We start from the raw sequence: 27,328 nt of genomic DNA on the forward strand, positions 1-27,328 counted from the left end.
CTCCTTTATTCTATTTAATTGCAATAGGTATTTGTTTAGTCATTTCTATGTTTAGTATCCAAATGTACTTGATTGTAGCTAAGGTAGTCATGGCTGAGAATTGCATTGATACCAAGTTGCCATTTTATGCTCATTGTCATTTGTGTCGATATTCTATTTTATGACCCCACACAACTTGTTTCAGATATCGTTACAGCAACATTCTATTGTGGTTACCCCGTGAGTTTGCTTTCAGTTACATTAATGTATCTTTAACAGAAAATGTCCTTATTTCATGAGCAACACACACAATGCTGGAGAAATCAGCAGGCCAATCAACATCTATGGAAAAGAATAAAAAGTCGACGTTTTGGGCTGAGACTTTTTTTTAACTAGATTCATGATGAGTCCTTAATCCTTTCAGATGCTGCCTGACCTCAGTTCTTCCAGCACTATGGATCCCCAACATCTGTGGAATCTCTTGTGTTTATCATTCCATTAACATGCTACTTAAACCACTGGAATTTCAATTCACAGTATTTTCGTGCCACACAATGTTCAATCAGTAAAAATATTTCAAGGATTAGTATATGGGTGACATTAAGTTATAATACAAAACTCATTCCCATTTGCACAGATTTTTGCCTTCATGGACACAGATGCCTGAGGAGACCAAGTCATTAGGTATATTTAAAGTGGAATCTGATAGGTTCTTAATTAGCAATAGTATCAAAGTTTATGGGGAGAAGGCAGGAGAATGAAGTTGAGAGGTATAATAAATCAGCCATGGTCAAATTGTGGAATGGAATTGATGGGCTGAATGACCTAATTCTCTTTTGTCAATTGAGCCTTGCAAAGGTTAAACTCTCAAGTGGAGGAATATACTTTCCTGACTCTTGGTGAGAGTCTAGGTTGGTTCCAGTTGGTACTGAGCAAGGGGATTGTTTGATAATTAATGTAGTGTTTATGAAGGTAAGTTCAATTTAGTGAAAATCCAGCTATTTTAAAGCAGTCTTTTTTGGTTAAGGTCGTGATAGAAGGATGTGTTATTTTCATATTTAATGGTTTGATAGGACTCTAGTTTTCACAACATTCAACATCATTACACGATTAGTAATTCCATATTTTACCTATTTACTGACCTAATAAGCATTCCTTTGAACTTACTAGTTTTTAATCCACCTCTGTGAATTCCTTTCGAGTTTTTCTATTTTCAGCCTCCACTGATTAACCTCAAAAATTTTAGAATGTCTTCCCTCTCCCCTCCCCTTCCCTTTTAATAATCTTAAATGTTTACTCTTGACAAAAATGCGGTTGAGCAGTCCTGTTATCTCTTTATGATTAGGTACTAAATTTTATCTAATTGTGCTTCGGCCTTCGGATGTAACTGAATTGGCATAAACCCCCGAAGCAAGAATACCACATTTATTATCAGCTGACAACTATTGGTAGTGTAGTATCCGACTAAGCTATGCTGGGAATAATACTGCAGATTATTTCTGGTCCTCGCGTCCATTTGTTTCCACGGCTACCTTAGCACCTCTGCGTTATCTCATTTCTTAACATGGAAGGAAGTTGTAAACGGTATGATGATATGGTTTGTGCCGTTTCAGCTAAATTGTCAACTTCCCTTAAATCTTTCATATCGCCATATACTGTATTATTCTTTTCAATATAAATCTAACTTTGTTTTGAACGAGCATTTTACAATTTAGTTCATCAGTAGAACGTAAAATATATTAATTTCCTTCAAAATTTACTATCATCTCACAAGTAGCTGAATTGGCGTAAACCCCCGAAGCAAAATTAACACATTGCTTATCTAATTTATTTTCTCAGAAATTGAGTTATATACAATCTTAATATGAAACCCTATCGTAAGAAAATAAATTTTTGTTCATTTTTGATTTTCAAAAGCGCAAGTTGCTGGAAGTCTGAAATAATAAAATAAAGAGCTAGAAGCATCCAGCAACACAAACACTCAACGAGACCGGCAACATCTGACGAAGGAGAAATAATCAACACGAGAGATTCTGCAGCTGCTGGAAATCCAAAGCACCACACAAAATGCCGGAGGAACTCAGCAGCTCAGGCAGTATCTATGGACGTTTCGGGCAGAGACCCTTCAGGATAAATAGTAGCCGTTTTAGGTTGAATATCTAGATCAATCTGATGCTTAAAAACTTTTTAAAGGTCTCTTAAGAGACTTTTGGATAGGTACATCCAAAATAGAGGGCTATGGGGAAGTCTAGTAATTTCTAAGGTAGGGATATGTTCGGCACAAGTTTGTGGGTCGAATGGCCTGTAGCGTGCTGTAGGTTTTCTATGTTTCTATCTTCATTGTTGTGGGTAGTTCTTCCCGTATAGAAGTCTCCTCTCTCTTCTTCTCCCCCCGCCACCCCCATATAGAACGAATCCCGTCTTTTTTGTTTTGCCTATTTAGAAGTTACTGATTTCCTGCAATAGGCTGTAGACCCCAAAGCAATTGAAGTCAGCATAATTATAATTTTTTGTAAAGTACGGAGGAGAAATTGAAGTATAAATCACTCATACTCCAATTGAATGGTAGTCTAGATTGACATGTGACTGGTTAATTCTTGCTCCCGAGTTTTCAGCAGAATGACGAGCTACGCTGAAACAAAACTACAAAACTCACAATTAAATACACAGCACGTGACACAGTCCCAGGGCGGTCCTCAGTCTTGGACTTCTACTTTATATACAGTTACGTCTCTCCCAGCAGTTGCAACTCCTTAACCGTGATCGAAACGAGAAGTTGGGGCGGGGGGGTTGGGGGGGTTAGATAGGTTCGGTATGAAAATGTTCAAAAGTTCTAAGTATTTATTTTATCAAAGTACATACGTGTCACCGACAGCCCTGAAATTAATTTTCTTGCAAGCATACTAAAAATTCATTCTGGAATAATAAGCAATGAAATAGAATCAATGAGAGACCGCACAAAATTGGATGTTCAACCTGCGTACAAAAGACAACAAACAGCGCAACTACAAAAATGAAGGAATGCTATTAATAAATAAATAAGCAATAAGTATCGAGAACATGAGATGAAGAGTAATTGAAAATGAGTCCATAGGTGGTGGGAATATTTCAGTGATGGGCAAGTGAAGTTATCGCCTCTGGTTCAAGAACCTGATGGTTGATGGGTAGTAACTGTTCTTAAACCTAGTGCTGTGTGTCCTGTACATTTTTTCTGAATGACAGCAGCTAGAAGAGAGCATGCCCTGGGTGCTGGGGGTAACCGCTTTCCTGGGACAACGTTTCATGTAGATGTGCTCAATGTAGATTTACCTGTGATGGACTGGGCAGGATATTCCGTTAAAGGGTCACAGGTGTTTCCATACCAGGCTGTGATGCAGCCAGTCAAAATGCTCTCTACTGCACATTATAGAAGTTTGTCAAAGTTTTAGATGTATGCCAAATCTTCGCAAACTCCTAAGGAAGTAGAGGTGCTGCTGTGCTTTCTTCGTAATTGCACTTACGTGCTGGGCCCAGGACAGATCCTCCGAAATGATAACTTTGATGAATTTAAAGATCTTGACCCTGTCTATCTCTGATCCTCCAATGAGAACTGGCTCATGGACTTCTGGTTTCCTCCATATGACGGTAATAATCAGCTTCTTGGTCTTGCTGACGTTTGAGTAAGAGGTTGTTGTTATGACACCACTCAGTCAGTTTTCAGTCTCCCTTCTATATGCTGATTCATCACCACCTTTGAATTGGCCATCGACAGTGGTGTCATCAGCAAACTTGAATATGGTATTGGAGCTGTGCTCAGCCACTCAGTCATAAATGTAAAGCGAATAGAGCAGGAGGCTAAGCACACAGCCTTGGGGTGCACCTTTATTGATGGAGATGTCAACCTGAACTGGCTGGCGTCTGCAAATGAGGAAATCGAGGATCCAATGCTCAAAGATGTATTGAGGTCAAGGTCTTGAAGATTATTGATTAGTTTTGAGGGGATGATAGTATTAAAAGCTGAGCTGTAGTTGATCAAAACGTCCTGATAGGTAGATACTTTATTGATCCCAAAGGAAATTATAATGTTACAGTAGCATTACATGTGCACAGATATAAATATTAGAAGTAGAAAGAAAAAATAAGTTATCAACTTTTCTGTCCAGATGTTCCCGGCTTGAGTGAAGAGCCAAGGAGATGGCATCTGCTGTGGATCTGTTGCTTCAGCAGGCAAATCAGTGCGGAGCCAAGTCGCTTTTCAGACAGGAGTTGTTAAGTTTAATCACCAGCCTCTCAAAACACTCTTCACCACTGGATGCAAGTGCTACTGGACGAAAGTCGTTGAGGCAGGTTACTACCTTCTTTTTAGGCAGCGGTACAAGTGAAGTCTGTTTGAAACAGGAGGGTACCTCATACTGCCGAAGCGAGTTAAAGAATATCGGTGAACGCTCTTGCTAGTTGATCAGACAGGACTTCATTATTTCGCCAGATACCTCGTCTGGACCGTGTGATTTTCGTGAGTTCACCCTCTTGAAGGCTGCTCGCACGTCGGCCTCGGACGATGGATCATCAGGGGCTGCGGGAACTAGTGATAGTTCCTCTATGTTTTGACGGGCAAAACGAGCATAAAAAGCATTGAGGCGTAAAACCCATTCTCCGTATGGGTAAATTAAATTAACCTATTGTGCGTGAGGAATACAGGATGTGGTAGACTTCCCAGTTATTCCCCACCCTCCCAGCGAAGAAGCGCAGTAGGATTAGCTCTGTGACAGACAGGTGCGCTGAATGGTTGCAAGCTCTCTCGGCTGCCTTGACTTTGGAGGCATAGCCATAGTTTAAATCATGGAGCGGCACTGGCTTTGGAGTTCTTAAGATGTCCCAGTAGCTGTGATACTGAAAGCACGCCGTTTACACTGCAGAAGCTACCCTTTCTAATGTTTTTGTAGTCTTCCCCATTACAATGAAATGATTGAATGGAAATCTCTTTCTGATTTAAAGTATACTTTAGAATAATTGAGCTTAAGCATGTGAACGTGAAGTAAATGTTTTACTATTAATATTGCAATCTCTTTACTGACTGCTTTTATAGTTAAGCTCTAAATATCACCGGGTCTGAATTCTATTGAAAGGGAGAGTGGGTCCTTTGCGTTCTGGGAAATGTAGTACAATTATCAGGCCGCCGCTGAATCAAACTGCAGGAGGACTACATTTCCTAAAACGCATTGAGGCCGGGGTTATCCCTGGTGACCATGGACAGCCAATTGGCACCGGCGTTACAGCGCAGCGCTGAGCGGTTTTTGTAAGGCGAAATGGCGGAGCGTCTGATGCGAGCCTGGCTTTGACCGGGCGTTTACATCAAAGAAAAAGGGAAGAAAACTATCTCCAGAGTAAGGTAAGGTTTTAATGTCATTATCGGCGGAAATTAATTTTGAGTTAGCGGCTAGCCTTCTCTCAAGTGACGTATCCCCGCCACGAAGGCTGATCTTGCAGCTTTTAACGCTGGTCGTCTTCTGGTGCACATTAATGTCCCAGTGGGCGCGGTCTCGCGGCCTGATTAACAACTGGAATAACCAATCAGGTTTCGATATTCCGGGTTGGTCCTTCGTTTAAACCAATAGGAATTGCAATGAAGGAAGGGTCTATGTCAATCAACTGGCAGTCGTAAATAGCTCCTGGCGCAAGTTCCACTTCTCAGACCTTAATCGCTGATTTTTTTTTTAGTTAGAAGTTACTCCGAACTCCACGAGTTATATACAATGAGAACTCATGCAGTAGATTCGAACATCCTTCTATCTGCTGTAAAGGGTTTTGGGGTCTCGTCGTGTCTTTGTATCTTTCTGTGATGGGTTGTGTCACTCTGCCTAGCATCGTTTTCCTCTCTTATCTGGTTTCATCATCCGGTCATTTAACTCCGTGCATTACGAGGGACCTTCTGCAATTTGGCCAGCATGTTGCTCCCTGTTACGAATTGCATTTCTTTACAAAAAGTCCTGGATGGCTACAAAGACCTTAGATGGTTTCAACTCTGTGGAGGGTCATATGTGAACATAAACTCTGGTATTCCAGGCATTTCTAGTCAAATTGTTTAAACATAAGTTACTGCTGAAGATCAGTATTTCAGGTTGGTGATGTCAAAATTATTATTGCTGATTTTTTTTTGTCTCTTATAACATCAGTATAGTGGAAAAGAACCATAAAATATAGGAGCAGAATTAAGCCATATGGTTCATCAAATCAATTCAATTTCCTCGTGGCTGTCCCACTTTTCCTCTCAACCCCATTCACTTGCCTTCTCCCCATAACCTTTCACACCCTGACTAATCAAGAATCTATCAACTTCTACCTTAAATGCTTGGCCTCCACAGCCGCCTGTGGCAATGACTTCCACAGATTCACCACAGACTCTGGTTAAAGAAATTCCTCCTCATCTCTGTCCTGAATGGACATCCCTGTATTCTGAAGCTCTGCCGTCTAGTCCTAGACTCTCCCATTCTAGGAAACTCCCTCTCCACATCCACTCTGTCTATGCCTATCGACACTCAACAGATTTCAAAGAGACTCTCCACCCCCATTCTTCTGAATTCCAGCAAGTACAGGCCCAGAACCATCAAATGTACCTCATATGATAATCCTTTCTTTCCCAGAATTACTCCTGTGAACCTCCTCTGAGCCGTCTTCAATGTCAGCACATCCTTTCTTGGATAGGGATCCCAAGACTGCTCTCAATGCTCCAATTGTGGCCTCACCAGTGCCTTATAAAGTCTCAGCATTACATCCTTGCTTTTATGTTCTAGTACTCTCAAAATGCATTTGCCTTCCTCACCACCAACTCAACCTGGAAGTTAACCTTTAGGGAATTCTGCATGAGGACTCCCTTTGCACCTCAGATTTTCTAATTTTCTGCCTGTTTAGAAAATTTCTCTGCTTTTGTTCCTTCTACCAAAGTACATGACCACGCACTTACTGGCACTGTATTCTACCTCCCACTTCTTAGCCCATTCTCCTAATCTGTCTGAGTTCTTTTGCAGCCTCACTGCTTCCTCAACACTACCTGACCCTCCACCTATCTTGATTTATCTGCAAGCTTGGTCACAAAGCCATCAATTCCGTCATCCAAGTCATTGGCACAGAACATAAAAAGAAGCGATCCCAATATAGGCCTCTGTGGAGCACCACTAGTCACTGACAGCCAACCAGAAAAGGATCCCTTTATTCCCACTCTTTGCCTCTTGCCAATCAGCCAATCTTCTAACAAAGAAAAACTTTAAAACTTAGAATTAAGAATGTATTTAAATCTTACATCCATATCACAATGTGAGGGAGTAAAAATCATTGTGTTATGACTCCGTCGGAAAGTACAGACACGTGAATTTTTGGCTTGTAGAAAGAAGCTGTCCTGTAGCATGTTGGTCTTGGCTTTAATACGGCGGTACCATTTGTCAGACGGAAGCAGCTGAAACAGTTTATGGTTGGGGTGACCGGTGTCCCTGATGATCTTCCAGGCCTTCTTACTGCACCTGCTGCTATAAATGTCTTCAATGGAGGGAAGTTCACATCCACCGATGCACTGGGCTGTCCGTTCTACTCTCTGCAGTGCCCAGCAATCAAGGTTGGTATGGTTCCCATACCAGGTAGTCATACAGCCAGTCAGGATACTCTCATTGGGACCCTGTAGAAGGTCTTGAGGACTTGGGGGCTGAACTTTTTCAGTCGCCTGAGGTGGAAGAGACACTGTTGTGCTTTTTTTGCCACACAGCCGGTGCGGACAGACCACGTAAGATCATTGATGATGTGTATACCGAGGAACTTGAAACTACTCGCCCTCTCAGCTGCAGACCCATTGATGTTGATTGGGGTGAGCCTGTCTGCGTTCCTCCTGTAATCCACGATCAGCTCTTTTGGTTTTTGGACATTGAGGGAGAGGTTGTTATCATGGCACCATTGTGTCAGGGTGTCTCATCACCGCTGAAAATAAGGCTGATCAAAGTCATGTCATTGTAATGGTGATGTTCAGATATTTCATGTAAATTTAAAATATTAATTTTACTAGATAAACTTACAGTTCTAAAATAGGAGCACATTTTGTAGTTTTGTTTTTTTAACTTTTTAAAGATTGCAATTGTGAAAGATATAAAACTTTGATTTCCTGTGATGAAATGGGCAACAACATTGTTTTAGGTGGAAGATGGGAGGAAGGTAAAGAAAATGATAAAACTGTTATTTACATAGCACCTTTTAGAACCGATCAGCATAGCATCATTCATGCTCTGGTCAACAATCAGCTCAGTAATCGGCCGACCAAGGAAAATCCAATTTTAAAACTGACACAGGGGAAGAGAGGGAAAATAAGGACAATGAGATCAAAAAGTTAGATTAAAAATTTAAAAAAAACAAGGAGGCTTGGTATGGTTGGCTACCATAGGATTTCGGTCTTATATCATAATCATGTTTTTTATCACTGACATATGTGTAAAATTTGTTGCTTTGTGCAGCAGTTCAGTGCAAGACATAAAAATACTATGTTGTAATAAGAAATATCTAAAAAAAGTGCAAAATAGTGAATGGATCGTTCAGAAATCTGATGGCAGAGGGGAAGAAGCTGTTCCTAAAATGTATGAGTGTGTTCTTCAGACTCCTCTCTGATGGTAGCAATGAGAAGCAGGCATGGGCTGGGTGATGAGGATCCTTAATGATGGATGCTGCCTACCTGAGGCGTCTGCTTTGAAAATGCCCTTGATGGTGCCAGTGACGGGGCTGTCTGAGTTTATACCCCTCTGCATCCTGTGCATTGGCCTGTGTGTACTAGACAATGCAAGGAGGGCGGTAATTGGCCACCAGTAAAATACAGGTCTGTGGATGGGTAGTCTAGAATTTAGGACCCACATCGGAATCACATCACTGATATATTTGTGAAATTTGTTGTTTTGCAGCAGCAGTACAGTACAGAACATAAAAATTACTATACATTACAATAAGAAATAGAAAAAAAAAGTAATGCAAGAAGAGAGCAAAAGGTGAGGTAGGGTTGAGGTGTGATCATGCCTGTTACGCCGCTGGTGTTTAGGACATCAGTGACGGTCCTCCATCTCTGGTGGGGGTCAGGGCTTCCTTCATCGTGTCAGTAGCTTCCTCTCAGTTTTCACTGTCAGTCACGCAAGTCCCAGATGGAGACTCAGGAATACCATCACACTCAGATGAATAAGGATTCTTCATTGCTGTTTCCATTACAATTTTGTTCTTTCAGTCAGGGTTGTCAGTTCAAAATTCTGATGGCGGAGGGGGAAAAGGTGTACTTAAAACATTGAGTGTGCGCCTTCAGGCTCCTGTACCTCTTCCCTGATGGTAGCAATGGAAAGAGGGCATGTCCTGGCTGGTGAGGGTCCTTAATGATGGATGTTGGGACAGCTACTTTTTAAGCTTTGTATCAATGATGGAATAGATGGCTTTGTTGCCAAATTTGCAGATGATATGAAGATCAGTGGAGGGGCAGTTAATGTTGAGGAAGGACTGCAGAAGACAGATTAGGAGAAGGGGCAAGAAAGTAGCAAATCAAATATAATGTTGGAAAATGCATGGTCATGCACTTTGGTAGTAGAATTAAATGTGTAGACTATTTTCTAAATGGGGCAAAAATGCAAAGGAACTTGGGATTCCTTGTGTAGCACACTCTAAAGTTTAATTTGCGGGTTGAGTCAGTGGTGAGGAAGGCAAATGCAATGTTAGCATTCATTTCAAGAGGTCTAGAATACAAGATGTGATGCTGAAGCTTTATAAGGCACTGGTGAGGCCCCACCTTGAGTATTGTGAACAGTTTTGGGCTCCTCTTCTAAGGAAAGACATGCTGGCATTGGAGAGGGTCCAGAGGAGGTTCACAAGGATGATTCCAGGAATGAAAGGGTAATCATTTGAGGAACATTTGATGGTTCTGGGTTTGTACTTGCTGGAATTTAGAAGGATGAGGGGGGATCTCATTAAAATCTTTTGAATGTTGAAAGGCCTAGACAGGGTAGATGTGGAAAGGATGTTTCCCATGGTGGAGGAGTCCAGGACAAGAGGGCCCAGCCTCAGGATAGAGGAGTGTGTATTTAAAACAGAGGTGTGTAGAAATTGTGGCCAAGTGGTTAAGGCATTGGACTGGCAACCTGAAGGTCGTGAGTTCGAGCCCCAGCCGAGGCAACATGTTGTGTCCTCGAGCAAGGCACTTAATCACACATTGCTCTGCGACGACACTGGTGCCAAGCTGTATGGGTCCTAATGCCCTTCCCTTGGACAACATTGGTGTCGTGGAGAGGGGAGACTTGCAGCATGGGCAACTGCTGGTCTTCCATACAACCTTGCCCAGGCCTGCGCCCTGGAGAGTGAAGACTTTCCAGGTGCAGATCCATTGTCTCGCAAGACTAATGGATGCCTTTATTATGTGTAGAGATTTCTTTAGCCAGACGGTGGTGAATTTGTGGAATTTGTTACCACAAGCAGCTGTGGAGGCCAGGTTGTTGGGTGTATTTAAGGCAGAGCTTGATAGGTTCTTGATTGGACATGGCATCAAAGGTTATGGGGAGAAGGCCGGGGGAGTGAGGTTGAGAATAAAAAGATCAGCCATGATTGAATGGCAGAGCAGACTTGCTGGGCCAAATGGCCAAATTCTGCTCCTATGTCTTATGGTCTTATGCCACCTTCTTGAGGCGTCTCTTCTGAAGATGGTGCAGAAGCTAGTGCCCAGGATGGAGATGCTGAGTTTACAACTTTCTGCAGCTTTTTCTGACCCTGTACAGTGGCACCTTCATACCAGATGATGATAAAACCAGTTGGAATGCTCTCCAGTGAAATTTGCAAGACTTGAACTAATTAAGATAATTGAAGATATCAATGGCAGTGCATAGCGCAGTTTGCAAAAGGCCAGAGTTATAGGACGGAAAGATCTTGAATTGAATGATAAGATAAGGGGTATGCTCATTCAGAGGGCTGGAGTTATGAATTTATAAACAGTTGCATAGTTGTGCCGATAGAGAGTTGTAAGGGATTATTGAAATGAAAGATTAGTAGCTCGGGTTGGCTGCTTGTTTTTCAGGGTTCTTTGCCGAGCCTGGAGGTTGGGTCGCCAACATTTTGTCATCAGTGAGGTGACATCACTGGAGCTAAGGAGTGAGCTGCGGACACAATGCCCACAATAACCAACAACCAGAGGTACGGGTCAGGGGATATCACTCTGCTGTCCAGTTAGCCAGGATCCGGCGGAGACGAGCAGCCAGCGTGACAGCCAACCAATCAGAACAACAAGTCGGACCGATATAAACGTGAGCACTCAGCAGAATCAACACCGTTGCGCACAAATGAGGTCACCATAACTGAGGACAAAATGTTTGCGACCTAACCTCTAGGCTCGATGAACAACCTTACAGAACAATCTTACTGAAAATAAATGGAAACTGAAATAAGAGCATTTCTTCTGCAATACTGGACCTGGAGTTGAGTAACGAGCCTGGCCAGATGACTGACAGTGGAATAACAGTCAGGGAACAGTGACCTCAACTCCTTAAATTTTAAGATAACTATGAACCTTGCTGGAGAATCTTATTTTTATCAAGATAAACATTATTCATAATTTTAAAAATATTTACAAGAATAAACCATGCAATTTATTTTCATTCTGAGCAACCTTGAGGCTTGCCGGGGGCTACATATAAAATTGTAAAATAAATAAATATTACAAAAAAAAAGAATAATGACGTGGTCATGGACCATTCAGAAATCTGGTGATGTTTCCTTAATAGCATTCTAAATGAAAACCAGTGGAGCAAGCTAGGGCTTTTCTCTTTGCAGTGAGGGAGGGTGAGAAGCATAGATGTTGTGCACAGCCAGTGCTTTTTGCCCAGGGTGAAAATGGCTAATATGAGAAAGCATAAACAAGAGAAAATCTACAGATGCTGGAAATCCGAGTAGTACACACAAAATGCTGGAGGACTTCAGCAGGCCAGGCAGTATCTATGGAGAAAAGTACAGTTGACGTTTCGGTCCGAAACCATTCGGCAGGACTGCGGGTTTTGGCCTGAAATGTCGACTGTACCTTTTTACGTAGACGCTGCCTGGCCTGCTGAGTTTCTCCAGCATTTTGTGTGATGAGAGGGCATAACTTTAAGGTGATTAGAGTATAAGGGGGATGTCAGAGGTAGTTTTTTTTTCACACAGAGTGTGGTAAGTACATAGAACACATTGTCGGGGTGGTGGGAGATGCAGATACATTTCAGAGACTCTTAAAGGCATGTGGACGTAAGAAAAAAATGGAGAGCTATGTGAGAGGGAAAGGTTAGAATGATCTTGTAGGTTAAACGGTTGGCACAACATTGTATGGTGCTGTACTGTTCTGTCTTCTGTGTTTCTTATAAACTACGTTACTGACTTGTCCTGGTACCTGGTTGCCACCTCTTCCTGGTGATTGTTATTGATGAAGGCATGTTTTCCAATTTATCTCTGTGTTTCAGTATAATCATACCCTAAGACACTACTTCATTTTCTTTGCCAAGTTTAATCCCTCTACTCTCTTGTAGGCTACCAACAATCATAGACATATAAGAAATGGAGCCACAGCCAGACAGAATGAAAACTCCAGCTTTTCTAGCTGACTTGGGCAAACCCACACTACGGGGCATTAAGAAGTGTCCAAAGTGTGGCACGTTCAATGGTACTCGAGGGCTGAGCTGTAAGAATAAAAGCTGTGGCGCTGTCTTCAGGGATGGAGCTCGAAAGCAACAACCCAGTGTTGACGCAGTTCGAATTGTGACCGGATCTTCTTCACAGGTGTACTCAGTGAGGCTTCGGGATCGAGGACCTGACTATAGAGGCTTTGTGGAACTGGGCACAACCGAGGCAATACAGACGGTGGATGGGACCATTATCACCCACATTACGGGCCGGTGTTTGGTCCCCACTTGTTTCAAAGTGTCTTCTCAAGGAGGTGCGGAGAATCAGTGTCAGCACATTAAGCTCGCTGTTGAGTGTCACATGGAGGCCACTCCACACACCCTGAAGAGCTCTGTCCTCAACTCTCTCCAAGTGACCACGGAAACGAAGCAGGCTATCTGGACCTTGGCAACGGAATCGAGTGGGCCCCTGGTGCAGCGCATCACCAAGACCATCATGGTGGTGAAGTGCAAAGCCAGCCCAAAGCACAGCCTAGGGTTTCTGCATGTCTCCTTCCATGAGAAAACTAGAACTAAAGGCGTTATGGAGCACAAATTCCACTGCTCGTGCCAGGCATTCAAAGCCAGCAAATCAAGCACCAGCAAAGAGGAGACACCCAAACATTGCATCCACTTTTATGCCTGCGTCTGTGCATTTGCTAGTGATGAGAAGTTAGGGCAAGAATTCTCATATTTCATCAACTTTGATTCTGTAGGTAGGTACAGAAATTCTGTAAGTGTAAATTAATCTTCATGTGGAGTATTGTGTACTGTTCTGGTCACTGAATAATAGGAAAGGTGTCAATAAAATTGAGAGAGTACAGAGGAGGTTTACTAAAATGTTGCCTGGGTTTCATCTCCTAAGTTACAGAGAAAGGTTGAACAAGTTAGGTCTTTATTCTTTGCAGTGTAGAAGGTTGAGGGGGAACTAGATAGAGGTGTTTAAAATTATGAGGGGGATTGATAGAGTTGACATGGATAGGCTTTTTCCATTGAGAGTGGGGAAGATTAAAACAAGAGGACATGAGTTGAGAGTTAAAGGGCAAAAGTTTAGGGGTAAGATGAGGGGGAACTTCTTTACTCAGAGAGTGGTAGCTGTGTGGAACGAGCTTCCAGCAGAAGTGGTTGAGGCAAGTTCGATGTTGTCATTTAAAGTTAAATTGGATAGATATATGGACAGGAAAGGAATGGAAGGTTATGGGCTGAGTGCAGGTCGGTGGGTCTAGGAAAGAGTAAGGGTTCGGCACGGACTAGAAGGGCCAAGATGGCCTGTTTCCGTGCTGTAATTGTTATATGGTTATTAATAACGTATTTCCAAATAGCGTTTCAATATAAAGATTAAAGAGATTAGTTTTATTCGTCATATGGTTCAACGGTTCCATTTAATATCAGAGACTATACAAAATATATAACCTGAAATTCTTACTCTTCACAGATATCCATGAAACAGAACACCCCAAAGAATAAATGACAGAAAAACATTGGAACCCCAAAGCCCCGCTCCTCCTCCCGTGCTTAAACAGCATCATACACCACCAACCGGCAAGCAATAGCAAAGCCCCCAAAGATCTAGGTCCATCAAAACCACAGTCCATAACTCAGCACTTTGACACAGGCTGTCTCTCTCATTTGCGATGAGAAGTTCAAATCAGTGAGGATTGGGCTGGGAGCGGCCTGCAAGTGTTGCCATGTTTCCAGTGCCAACACAGCATGCTCACAACTTACTGACCCTAACCCGTACAGTATGCCTTTGGAATGTGAGAGGAAGCCAGAGCACCTGTAGGAAACTCAATAGACAATAGGTGCAGGAGTAGGCCATTCAGCCCTTTGAGCCAGCACCGCCATTCACTGTGATCATGGCTGATCATCCACAATCAGTATCCAGTTCCTGCCTTATCCCCATAACCTTTGATTCCGCTATCTTTAAGAGCTCTATCCATCTCTTTCTTGAAAGCATCCAGAGACTTGACCTCCACAGCCTTCTGGGGCAGAGCATTCGTAGGGAGAATGTACTATCTGCTTACAGGCAGCAGCAGGAATTGAACCCAAATTGGTGATTGCTGGTTCTGTAATGCATTACACCAACCACACCACCCTAGTGTCTTAAAGTTCCACTCAGTCTTCCTCCCTTCATCTAACACCATTTTCATAAACGGATATTCCTTTCTTATCTTGCATTTATCTAACGTGTCATCATCTCATTATGTGCCATGTCGTATGATGTGGGTGATCATAGTCTTTCCATGACCTTGATTGTTATTGGCAAGTTTTTCTACAGAATTGGTTTGCTATTGCTGCCTTCTAGGCAGTGTCTTTACAAGACGGATGGCCCCACCCATTACCAATATCTTCAGAGATTGTCTGCCTGGCGTCAGTGGCCGCAAACCAGAACTTGTGATAAACAACAGTTGTTCATATGACCATCCACCACCTGCTCCCATAGCTTCAAGTGACCCTGATCGAGGGCGGGGGGGGGGTTGCTAAGCAGGTGCTACACCTCGCCCAAGGGTGTCCTGTTGGCTGGCAGAGGGAAGGAGCGCCTTACACTACCTTTGGTAGGGGCGTATCTCCACACCGCCACCCATTCCTAACGCAACACACACAAAATACTGGAGAGACTCAGCAGGTCAGGCAGCATCTATGGAGAGAAATAAGTTAATATTTTGGGCCGAAACCTTTATCAAGACTAGAAAGGAAGGAGGGAGAATCTAGAATAAGAAGGTGGGAGAAGGGGAAGGAGAACAAGCTGGCAATCTAGCTGCTTCTTTAACTATGCCGGTTGCTTTAAACGCTTCTTGTGATTGAGTGTTTCACTTTCATTCATATTTCTGTGGATAAAGAAGTTCCCTCTTAATTCACTTGGATTCATGAATATGAATTTTGAGATGCTGACTTAACGTCAGTTATGACTTTTTTTTAAAAATTAGGGCTTCAGCCAAATTCTGAGCGGCGACTGCTGGCGGTTTATCCCCAGGACTACATAGCTCAGGCTGGAGCCAATGCCATTTCAAAAGCAAAGAAGAGGAAAAAGGACGATGTAATGGGTAAACTCACTGAATGTTATATCGTTTTACATTATTGCCTAGAACATTGTCACTGTCAACAAGGTGAAATTGCTTATGCTGGAACAAGTAGAACATTTAAGAATCCTTTGTCAGTTTAGATTCCTCCACTCTGTTCCAAAAGTACATCCTTTTATTCTGAGACTCTACCCTCTGCTCCTAGCTTACCCCACTAGTGGAAGTATTCGCTCTACCTCCACTCCATCCAGGCCTTTCCATATGCTTCAATGAGATTCCCCCCTCATTCTTCTAAACTCCATTGAGTACTGACCCACAGCTATCAAACGCTCCTCATACGTTAATCCCTTTATTGCTGGGATCATTCCCAAGCCACATACTTAAATTGGAAGGGTTCTTGTGCTGAAAATTATCATTGGGAATGTATTCCTACTACCAAAAAGGGTGGATATAAATTAAAGGGCAACAAAGCATTTGTGGAATTCTATATTGAGAGAAACCTTCACAATAGTATTCATTGGCGGTGGTTTTCAACGTTTGTGGTGAAACAGGATAAAGTTTTCTTTTCAGTATTCAATAGATTGGTGTGGTGGAATGCCAAGACATTGTGCAGGTTCCTAGGCCAGCTTTGCTGAGAATTTCTCACTACCCAAGATTTGAGGTGAGTGAGTGAAGCTATCCATCCTGGTTCAGGAGCCAGCATGAATAGCTTCACTCACGCACCTCAAATCTGAACTAATTCCACAAGCTATAGACTAACTTTCAAGGAGTTTACAACATGTTCTCAGTTATTTATCGCTATTATTATTTTTATTTGTATTTGCACGTTTTGTCTTTTATTGCACATTGGTGTTTGTCAGTCTTTGTGTGTAGTTTTTCATCGATTCTATTGTATTTCTTTGAATGCTTGCAAGAAAATGAACCTCAGGGAGGTATATGGGGACACATACGTACTTTGATAATAAATTTACTTTGAACTTTGATTAGTATTGATTGGAGTTTGCCTTACAGGACTGTAACAGAATTCCACAGTGATGATAGCTCATACCTAGAGAAAAGGTATCAGCTATCCACCACGTAAGTGTTCTTTTTTCTTTGGAGAAGCACCTCGCGGACTGCAGACTGATGTTTTCTTTACGTTTCAGTGGCGAGCCAGCCCATTGACGAATCACAAGTGAACCTATCATTTCAAGAATGGCTTTCTAGTGTCACTGAACGGATCAACCAGACTATGCATTACCAGTTCGATGGTGAGCAACATGCTTTTACAAAGTTTATAGGTGTTTTAAAGGATCTTTGATTGTAACATTTTGTGATAATAATAAATCAAGTTGATAATGGTTTCATGTCTTAATCTGTCTTTGCAACAATATAACTTAAACTATAAGACCATACACCATAAAGTAAAGTAAAGGCATCCGTTAGTCTTGCGAGACCATGGCTCTGCACCTGGAAAGTCTTCACTCTCCAGGGCGCAGGCCTGGGCAAGGTTGTATGGAAGACCGGCAGTTGCCCATGCTGCAAGTCTCCCCTCTCCACGACACCAATGTTGTCCAAGGGAAGGGCATTAGGACCCATACAGCTTGGTACCAGCGTCGTCGCAGAGCAATGTGTGATTAAGTGCCTTGCTCAAGGAAACAACACGTTCCCTCACGACCTTCAGGTAGCTAGTCCAATGCCTTAACCACTTGGCCACGTGCCCACTACCATACACCATAGGAGTAGAATTAGGTCTTTAGGTCCTTTGAGTCTGCTCCACCATTTGATCATGGATGACTTATTATCCCTTTCAATTCTACTCTCCTGCCTTCTGTCTGTACCTTTTGATGTCCTTACTGGTAAAGAACTTACCAACTTTTGCTCCAAATATACATAATGACTTGGCCTCCACAGCTGTCTGTGGCAGTAAACTCCACAGATTCACCACCCTCTGGCTAAAGAAATTCCTCCTCATCTCTGTTCTAAAGGGATATCTTTATATTTTGAGGCTCTAACCTCTGGTCTTAGACTCTCCCCCTATTAGAAGAATCCTTTCCACATCCACTCTATCTAGGTCTTTCATATTTGATAGGTTTCAATGACATTTCTCCCTCGTTCTTCTAAACTCCAGCAAGTACAAGTGCAGGGCCATTAAGCAGTCCTCATACATTAACCCTTTCATTCCCAGGCTCATTCTCATGGACCTCCTCTGGGCCCTCTCCAATGCCAGCAAATCCTTTCTTAGATATGGGGCCCAAAACTGCTTACAATTCTACAAGTACGGTCTGACCAGTGCATTAAAACCTCAGCATTACATCCTTGTTTTTAAATTCTAGTCCTCTTGAAATGAATGCTAACATTGCATTTGCGACTCAATCTTTATTTATAGAATGTTGATCATAGGATTTATTGAGGAGGCAGAATGTTTGGTTACTGTGATCTGTAGCTCAGGAAGAGAAACTTTGTTCATGTTCCCATAATAAATATTAATAGCACATTGAATGTACTGAAAAAGAGGACATAAAGTTTATTATATTTGCAATAAAGGTAGCAAGGCACTTGGTGAATGTTATCTTCAGCAAATATCCTACCAACAGCAGCCACTTGTATTTTGATAGCAACCTCTCTAGTGTTAATAAATAATAATCTGATATGGTTTACTGAACCTCTATGGTAACACCATCTTTTCAAGCTGTATATAAATCTGTGCGTGTTGGGTTTCACATATACCCATCGACAGCTCTAGCTGCAGGTGTCAACGGATGTGTTTTAAAAGATTACTCCAGAGAGCCCATACAAACAGATATAATATATTTAATCTCTGATTTTTTTTCTTCTTGTTTGTTTACAACAATAATTACTATTTACTTTACAAAATCTGTCTGAAGTCATTTCCTCTTTGACCAAACTATTGGTCACTTGTTCTACGGATGACACAATAGCGTAATGCTATTGCAGTGCCAGCTATAAGATCAGGCTTCAATTCTTGCCTCTGTCTGCAAGGAACTTGTACGTTCTCCTTGTGACTGCATGGATTTCCTCTGGGTGTTCTGGTTTCCTTTCACATTCCAAAGGGTGTACGGTTAGGGTTACTGAGTGTGGGTATGCTATGTTGCCGCCGGAAGCAGGATGACACTTGTGGGCTGCCCCCAGCATCATCTGTGCTGATTTGATTTGACACAAATGATGCATTTCACTGTATAATTTGATGTACATGTGACAAATAAAGCTAATCTTTCACTTACTAATGTGCCCTCTTGTGGTTTGGTGTCTAAAGATATTTTCTTGTCTCAGTACATTCCTGTGGAACCTTGCAAAAATATTGTCCATTAAAGGTAACAATAAATACACATTGTTGTTGTCTGATACACTGCAAGAGTTGAAAGCTGTAGTTCTTGTTATAAAGGGTTAATTTAAATGCGGACTCTTGTTAATACAGGCAAGCCCGAGCCACTGGTATTCCACGTCCCTCAGGCTTTCTTCGATGCTCTGCAGCAGAGGATTTCCATGGGCAGTAAAAAGAAGCGGCTTCCCAACTCTACCACAGGTAACATGAATTGCTCAACCATGCGGGCAGTGGGTTGCACCACACCCCTGGACAAATGTGTCCTGTGTGGGGAAGAACAGGATTTGAAAATGCCGCAGGTTATGCAAGGTCAGAAAACTCTGATAATCCCCCTCTAGTGAGTTAGAAGAGAGGGGAGAAAAGAAAACCTGGAGAGTTTCAGATTATTTGTTCCTGACTCTCAGTATTTATTTTTCATGTATCACATGTATACGTGAGAAAAATTGGAAGGCCATTCTAAAAGATTGCAAAGAAATAATGTTTGAGTAAGCTCAGGTGAAACATAAGATAGGTGTTTTGCATTGAATAACCTGTTTCTTTGCAATAAATACAATAGATTCAATATCGTTCCTTGCAGTATACGGTTCCTATTGCTTTTATTTAAAATGAAGAATCCCATTCATGGAAACGGGAAATATTTGATGCGGGATATAGAGCATTTCCATTAAGTTCTAGTAGGCTGAAGAGGAAAGCCACATTGGGAGCAAAGTGAAGTGGCAGTTGTTCTGTATCTTGATGTGGTGATGGATAGGCAGTATTGAAAAACTGTTCCATTCTGCATGGAGCTTAAAAATTACAGTAGTATTTATACTGATAAAGTAAACTAAAACACTGGAAGCTACATGCACATAGGAAACCTGTCCTTGATTTTCTTCCAAAGCTGCATCAGCACCACTCTCTGCAACTTTACAGTAAGATTTGGAAATAGCTATCTAATAATTATTTTCAATCCTAGAAGAAGACCCTGGTTTTACATATTGACTATGAAAGTATGCTTGAGTTACAATTAGGTTTAGATGTGATTTTATTTTATGTAGAAAATTAGAGTAGAAAGATGCTTCATCTATGAAAAGGAAAATTTGGCATTTATCAATACCATCAACTTACGAATGTATTCCAACACCAGTTTGTATACGTGTATGGTGCCTTTAACTTTGCAAAATTTCCCGAAGCACTGTACAAAAACATTATAAAATAAGACACTGAATCATATCATTTTATTATATTATAATAAAATAATATATCCTAATATTATTTTATTTTATTATAATATTATTTCTTCTTTTAGTATTTGCACAGTTTGATGTTTTCAGCACTCTGGTTGATCTTTCATTGATTCTGTCGTGGTTATTATTCTATAGGTTTATTGAGTATGCCTACAAGAAAATGAATCTCAGGGTTGTATACGGAGACATATATGTATTTTGATAATAAGATTTACTTTGAACCGTGAACTACTAGAACCCCTCCCAAAAAACTGAAGATGCTGAAACCTTGAAATAAAAGCCGAGAATACTAGAGGTGGTATTAATAAGGGAATGGATAAGTGGTCTGGCACAGCAAAGGATAGAGGGTTAGGTTTCAGAGCAAATTACACGAGAGAGTAAAGGACAAAACTAAATGCTTTTGATCTGATCGCTATCTTAGAAAGAAAACTGACGACCTGAGGGTGAAAATAAAAATAAATAACTTTGATCTAATAACCATTAGAGACGTGCCGGTAGGAATAATAGAGTGGAAACTGAACACTGAGAGACTGGTTTATGAAGAAAAGCTAGGGAAAACAGAGCAGTGGCTCTGTTATTTAATGGTGGTTTTGGAGCAATGAAGAGAGATAATGTAAGTTCAGAAAATGTGGCTGTTCAGCAGTCACGGTGGATTTAGAAAATGATAAAGGCATGAAGCCATCAACTTACCCTAACAGATTAGAGTATAAAAGAAAGGAACTGTGGGAACTTGTCTGAGAGGTATGTATGATGAGACTTGTATAGGAATTTTGATTCATATCTTGAACAGGATTGTCATATCAGAATCAGGTTTAATATCACCAGCATATGATATGAAATTTGTTGTTATGCAGTAGCAGCAGCACAATGCAATACATAATAAAAACTGTAAATTCCAGTAAGAAGTACGTGTATGTATATATAAAAAAGTTAAATTAGATAGGTAGTGCTCATGGGTTCAATGTCTATTCAGAAATCCGATGGCGTAGAGGAAGAAGCTATTTCTGAATGACTGAGGGTGTGCCTTCAGGTTTCTGTACCTCCTCCCTGATGGTAGCAGTGAGAAAAGGGCTTGTCCTGAGTGATGGGAATCCTTAATGTTCGATGTTGCCTTTTTGAGACATCGCTCTTTGAAGATGTCCTGGATGCTGGGGAGGCTAGTTCCTATGATGGAGCTGACTAAGTTTACAACCTTCTGCAGCTTATATCAGTACCATGCAGTGCCCCAAGCCCCCATTACAGACGGTGATGCAGTCAGTCAGAATGCTCTCAAGGTACATCTGTAGATGGGCAGAATAGAGAAGCATGATAGAGCTCATTCAGAGAATTTTCAGTGCAGCTAGCCTGAGAGAAAAATGATAACATCATGAAAATTATCTTGATATGATAAAATGTTACATTAAGATGAAAAACAGGGTCTGAGACAACAATTTTGAGATGGTGGTGAGGTTACATGAGGAAACTGGTGTGTTTTTATATGAGGGACAGAATGTAGGTGAGGAATTGGAGGTAGACTAGTGGGGAGGGGGGCGGTGACTGCAGACGTAGAAAGGAAGCCATTCTCTGGCTTCAATTTCATGATAAACATAGAAGCAAGCAAGAACAGTGTTTCCCAGATGATAGCCAAAAGGTGTTGGAATATGTCTGCGGTGATGTATCAGATTTAGTCAACTGTGTCAAAGGGTGCACGTTTGTCAATGGGCAAAGAACAGATTGCCTTTGTCATGGTTAAAAGTGATTGTTAGTCAATACTGATGCTCGGGGCTCTGACAGGAGCAGGGCTGGAAACCTGATGTTCAATAAAATTAAGTATAGAAATTATATCTCAAACATGGATGGTAGAAAAATGGTGGGTATGTAAGAGGGCAGGGATAGATTAACCTTAGAGTAGGTGCAGGTTCCCAAACTTTTTTATGTCATAAAGCCTTACCATTAACTGAGGAGTCTGTGGACACCAGATTGGGAACCCTTGGGGTGAAGGGTGGGCACAACATCATGGGCCAAAGGGCCTGTACTGCGCTGTTATGTTCTATGGATGTGCCTGGAACATAAAACCATTGTGAAACAAGTTTATAGTGTGGATAATAAACCAGATGGGTCAAAGTTGGATGTAATTCTGAGGAAATTATTTTAAGGATACAGTGAAACTAAGCATAGGAAGTACTGGAAACACAGCAGGTCAGGCAGTATCTGTGGCTGGGAACAATAACATTAATGGCCAGTCACCTGCAGAATTAAGAGACCATTAGTTTCATGTGTTCTTCACAAGTTGCTAATTTATCTCTAGTGGCATGGCCCATGTAATCACCACCATAAATTGTACCAATGAGGTAATGCTAGGGTTTAACCCAGTACATCCCAATAATAACCTCTGCTTGTTATGGAGAGGGTAGGCTTGTGAAGTACCCCCAAAAGGCTTTGCTTGTTGAATTTGCTGGTTTTAAATCTGACTTGTCATGAGGTGAGGTTGGATTGTTGGGTCAGGCAAAAGCAGCAGGAATTAACTAGCTCTCCTTTTATCTCATGTATTTCACTACAGGTTTTGTTCGGAAGGATGCATTACCCCTGGGAACGTTCTCCAAGTACACCTGGCAGATCACAAATATTCTTCAGATCAAACAGATATTTGATACCCCCGAGGTAGATATTAGTGCTTTCAACGGGGGGCTCTAAAAGGTTGATGGTGGGAATTGAAAGCAAGATGGTTTAAATCTGCATTGTATAACAGTAGTCCCTTTGACCAAAGACAAGCCTTGATTTTGACAGAAAACATTGGTCCTTTAGTTTTTCACTTTCCAAGGAAATGTGACGGTAAATACTGTATGTAGGTATACTATGAAGGTAAATACAATTGCTTCACATTCAAGTTTATTGCTATCTGATAGTATACAACCAAACAAAACACCGTTCCTCCAGATCGGAGTGCACACACAATATATATATCAAACGCAGCACATAAAACAAAATATTACCACAACAAGTTAAAAAAATTATTCAAAATGCATGTGAAATGCACAACAGAAGTCAACAGTTCACTGTCCTAGTGTTGAGACCACAGTGGTGCCAATGTATTCATTCGTTTCACAGCCTGGGGGAAGAAGCTGTTACCCAGTCTGGAAGTCCTAATCCTGATGTTCCTGTACCTCCTTCCTGATGGTAGTGGATCAAAGAGATTGTGGGATGGGTGGTAGGGACCCTCAACAATGCTTTGGGCACTCCATATACAATGCTCAAGGTAAATGTCACAAATAGGAGAGAGGGAGTCCCTGTTGATCCTCTCGACGGTTTTTACTAACTTCTTTGGGGTCTTGCGGTCCGATGCCAGACAAGAAACTCTTGATGGTGCTCCTGTAGAAAGTTGTTAGAATGTAAGTGGGGAGCCTTGCACACTTCAAACTCCTTAGAAGGTGTAGATGCTGCTATGCCGCCTTGAGTAATGAGGAGGTGCTTGTGGGTCCAGGTTGAATCGTGCATTATGAGCACGCCAAGGAACTTTGTACTCTTCGCTCTCTCCGTGGCAGAGCCATTGATGTGCAATGGAGAGAGGTCAACCTGCATCTTTCTGAAGTCGCAATCACCCCTTTTGTCTTGTCCACATTGAGACCCAGGTTGTTGATCTCGCACTACTTGACAAACCTCTCTACTTCCTCTCTGAATGCTGACTCATTGTTGTCAACCACTGCAGTATCATCAGTGAACTTGATGCAGTTGGAGCTGGATCTGGCAATGCAGCCATGAGTCAGCAACAGACTGAGCACACCAGCTCTGGGGGACGTGGAGCTGGAGATGTTGCTGCAGCTCAGACTGACTTACTGATTAAATGATGGCATGATTTTTATATTCGATGATGGAATCACAGGAAGAAGAGACCATTTGGTCCATCTTGATCTATGCTAATTCTTTGAAAGCCAAGACCCTTCCCTGTTGTTCTACAGGTTTTTTCTAAGTAATAATCCAATTAACTTTTGAAGTCACTGAATCTCTTTGATAGTGCATTCCATAACTTAACAATTGCAGATTCAGATTCTTTTATTTATCACACGTTCTTCAAAGCAGTGAAATGTGTTGTTTGTGTTAGCAACCAACATAACTGAAGGATGTTCTTCAGGAAGTCTGCAAGTATCACCACACATTCGGATACCAATAGAGCATGCCCACCATGTTCACAGAACAACAACAGCAATAAACATTCTCCTCTTCTCCCTCTGCCATATTTTTAAAATTTATGTCTTCTGGTTAATAAACAGTTACCAATTTCTCCACATTTAATCACCTCTGTAAATAAGGTGATGGGGTGGAGATGCGTCTCTACCAAAGGGGATGCAAGGTGCTCCTTCCCTCTGCTAGCCTGCAAGTCACCCTTGGGCAAGGTGTAGCACCTGCTTAGCCCCTGATCAGGGTCACGTGAAGTCATGGGAGAAGGCGGTGGATGGTCATATGAACAGTTGGTGCACATCACAAGACCTGGTTATACAACCACTGACACCAGGCAGACAATCTCTGAAGAGTATTGATAATGGCTGGGGTCACCCATCTTTACAAGACACTGACCAGAAGAAGGCAATGGCAAACCACTTCTGTAGAAAAATTTTCTAAGAATAATCATGGTCTATGGAAAGATCATGATTGTCCACGTCATACAACATGGCACATGATGATGATGTAAATAAGCTTCTTTAATCTTGTCACATAACTTCATTCCTCGTCCTTTCTTCCAAAGAACAGTGTGAATCTCATGCAATGCAGCAAATGAAGTACTTCTGGAGGACAGGTACTGTTTTAATTTCAGGGAGTGTAGCAGACATATGCATACAGCAAACCATGAAAAGCAGGGTAGTAGCAATCAGACAGTCAACTGTGATGGTTTAAGGATAATTATTGCGAGGGTGCACAGGACTAGCTCTCTCGTTATTTTATGTCCAAAAGGAAGAGTAGCATTTAATGTCTCATCCGTGCAGTGGCCATCAGTATAGATCTGGAGTTACAGACTGGGACTTTTATACTCCAGTTTCTAGAAGTTTCTAGAATTCTAGTGGTAGTTCTTGAATTAAACTTTGTGGCTCAGAATTGAGCATGGTAAATGAGTATTGGCTTGGTGGGTTGAAGGATCTGCTTCTGTGCTGAAAAGTCAGCGTGTAGCCCTCTGAACCACAGCTCACAATCTATCAGTCCAGTAAATCCACGCTGTCGGAGCAGTGTTGCCAGGATAATCAAGGACATGACCCACCCAGCCAACACACTTTTCGTCCCTCTTCCCTCCGGGAGAAGGCTCAGGAGCTTGAAGACTCGTACGGCCAGATTTGGAAACAGCTTCTTTCCAACAGTGATAAGACTGCTGAATGGATCCTGACCTGGATCTGGGCCGTACCCTCCAAATATCCGGACCTGCCTCTCGGTTTTTTTGCACCACCTTACTTTCCATTTTTATATTTTCTATTTATGATTTATAATTTAAATGTTTAATATTTACTATCGATTTGTAATTCAGGGAGCGGGAAGCGCAGATTCAAATATCACTGTGATGATTGTATGTTCTAGTATCAATTGTTTGGCGACAATAAAGTATAAAGTGTAGCCCTCTGAACCACAGCTCACAATCTGTCAGTCTGGTAAATCCCTGCACTCTCTCAGGTGCTTTCACATTAGATTGTTCAATATCTTAATCAAATGGTCCAGAGAATGGTATAACATAATGTTTAGATATCTCAGCAATGTTGTTGAAATTATTTTAGTGACCAAAGGCCTACTTAACTACAAGGTGCTCTAGTTCCCTAGTCCTTAATGGTGGTAGAGGATCAATTTACAATGACCAATTAACCTACCCAGTATGTCGTTGGACATTGGGAGAAAACCCACACATTCCACAGGAAAGACGTACAGAGGCTCCTTACAGAGTGCACTGGAATTGAACTCCAAAGTCTGGAACTATCTAAGAGTTTATGTATGTTAGGAATTTGCTGTGGTTTGTTGGTCAGCGCATGACAAAATCAACATTCAACAATTATAAAGAATTATATAAAATTGTTAGTGGTTAAAGTACAGAAATGGAATAAAATGTGCATAAAGTGTGTATTTACAATGTAAATAGCTTTATAAAAAGTGGTTTAAAGTGTTCATAGTGCAGTGACTGAGGTAATAGATAGAGGAGGGTGAGGGGTCTAACTAGAATGGTTGATCAGATTAAGTGCCTGGGGGAAGATACTTCTAAGATTGCATGAAGTTTTTGTTTTAATAGCCCTGTAGTGCTTTCCAGAAGGGAGCTTTTGGAACAGATAGTATGCAGGTTGGGGGTTTGGGTGATACTGTCAGAGTATATTAGTTATTGCAGTGATTTGCTTTGAAATGCTATAGCAATGGTGTTCAGTGATTGTTGAACAAATGAATGTCCATGTGGTTACTCAAAAAACTATGGCTATTTCTGAACTGTGGATTAAAGTCTACAAGGAATGGCCAGATAGTGAGGAGCTTGTTTTCCTTAGTAGTCAGTGCTCCTTTCAGAGAACGATATCTCAGTAGATCTGAATCATTGCCTTGCCAATTAACAAAATGGGTCTGGGAGACTTCATTTCATTTTGACAGGACTAGAGTATAAAAAGCAAAGTTGTGATGCTGAGGCTTTATAGAGCATTGGTCAGGACTGCACTTGGAGTACTGTGAGCAGTTTTGGGTCATTTATCTAAGAAAGGATGTGCTGGTATTGGAGAGGGTCCAGAGGAGAGTCACAAGAATGATCCTGCGAATGAAAGGGTTAATGTATCAGCAGTGTTTAGATGGCTGTAGGCCTGGACTTGCTGGAGTTTAGAAGAATGGGGGGGGGGCATCTCATTGAAATCTATTAAACATTGAAAGGCCTATGCGGAGAGGATGTTTCTATAGTGGGGAGTCTAAGATCAGAGGGGACAGTCTCAGAATAGAGGGACGTCCATTTAGAACAGAGATGAGGAGAAATTTCTTTAGCCAGAGGGTGGTGAATCTGTGGAATTCATTGGCTGTGGGGGCCAAGTCATTAAGTATATTTAAAGCAGAGGTTGGTAGGTTTTTGATTCGTAAGGGTGTCAGAGATTATGGGGAGAAGGCAGGAGAATGAGGTTGAGATGGATAATAAATCAGCCATGATGGAGCAGA

At 41.7% G+C, this 27,328-nt stretch overlaps 1 protein-coding gene across 6 annotated transcripts in view; it reads left to right on the forward strand.

Moving 5' to 3' along the window:
- Positions 1-5,249: 5,249 nt before the first annotated feature.
- c8h2orf42 (chromosome 8 C2orf42 homolog) overlaps positions 5,250-27,328 on the forward strand; it is a 36,235-nt gene continuing 14,156 nt past the window's right edge. The window contains exons 1-6 of one of the 6 annotated variants that reach the window (XM_072266744.1): positions 5,250-5,347; positions 12,501-13,348; positions 15,560-15,676; positions 16,798-16,902; positions 19,071-19,178; positions 22,743-22,843. In XM_072266744.1, the coding sequence (XP_072122845.1) occupies positions 12,529-13,348; positions 15,560-15,676; positions 16,798-16,902; positions 19,071-19,178; positions 22,743-22,843 (1,251 nt within the window). In that variant the 5' untranslated portion in view covers positions 5,250-5,347; positions 12,501-12,528. Of the gene's footprint in view, positions 5,348-5,921; positions 6,077-7,522; positions 7,565-11,231; positions 11,250-12,500; positions 13,349-15,559; positions 15,677-16,797; positions 16,903-19,070; positions 19,179-22,742; positions 22,844-27,328 lie in introns of those variants that run through there. The other 5 variants (XM_072266745.1, XM_072266746.1, XM_072266747.1 and 2 more) reach the window with 5 other exon arrangements.

This window comes from Mobula birostris, chromosome 8 (assembly GCF_030028105.1).
Source record: "Mobula birostris isolate sMobBir1 chromosome 8, sMobBir1.hap1, whole genome shotgun sequence".
Classification (NCBI taxonomy): domain Eukaryota; kingdom Metazoa; phylum Chordata; class Chondrichthyes; order Myliobatiformes; family Myliobatidae; genus Mobula; species Mobula birostris.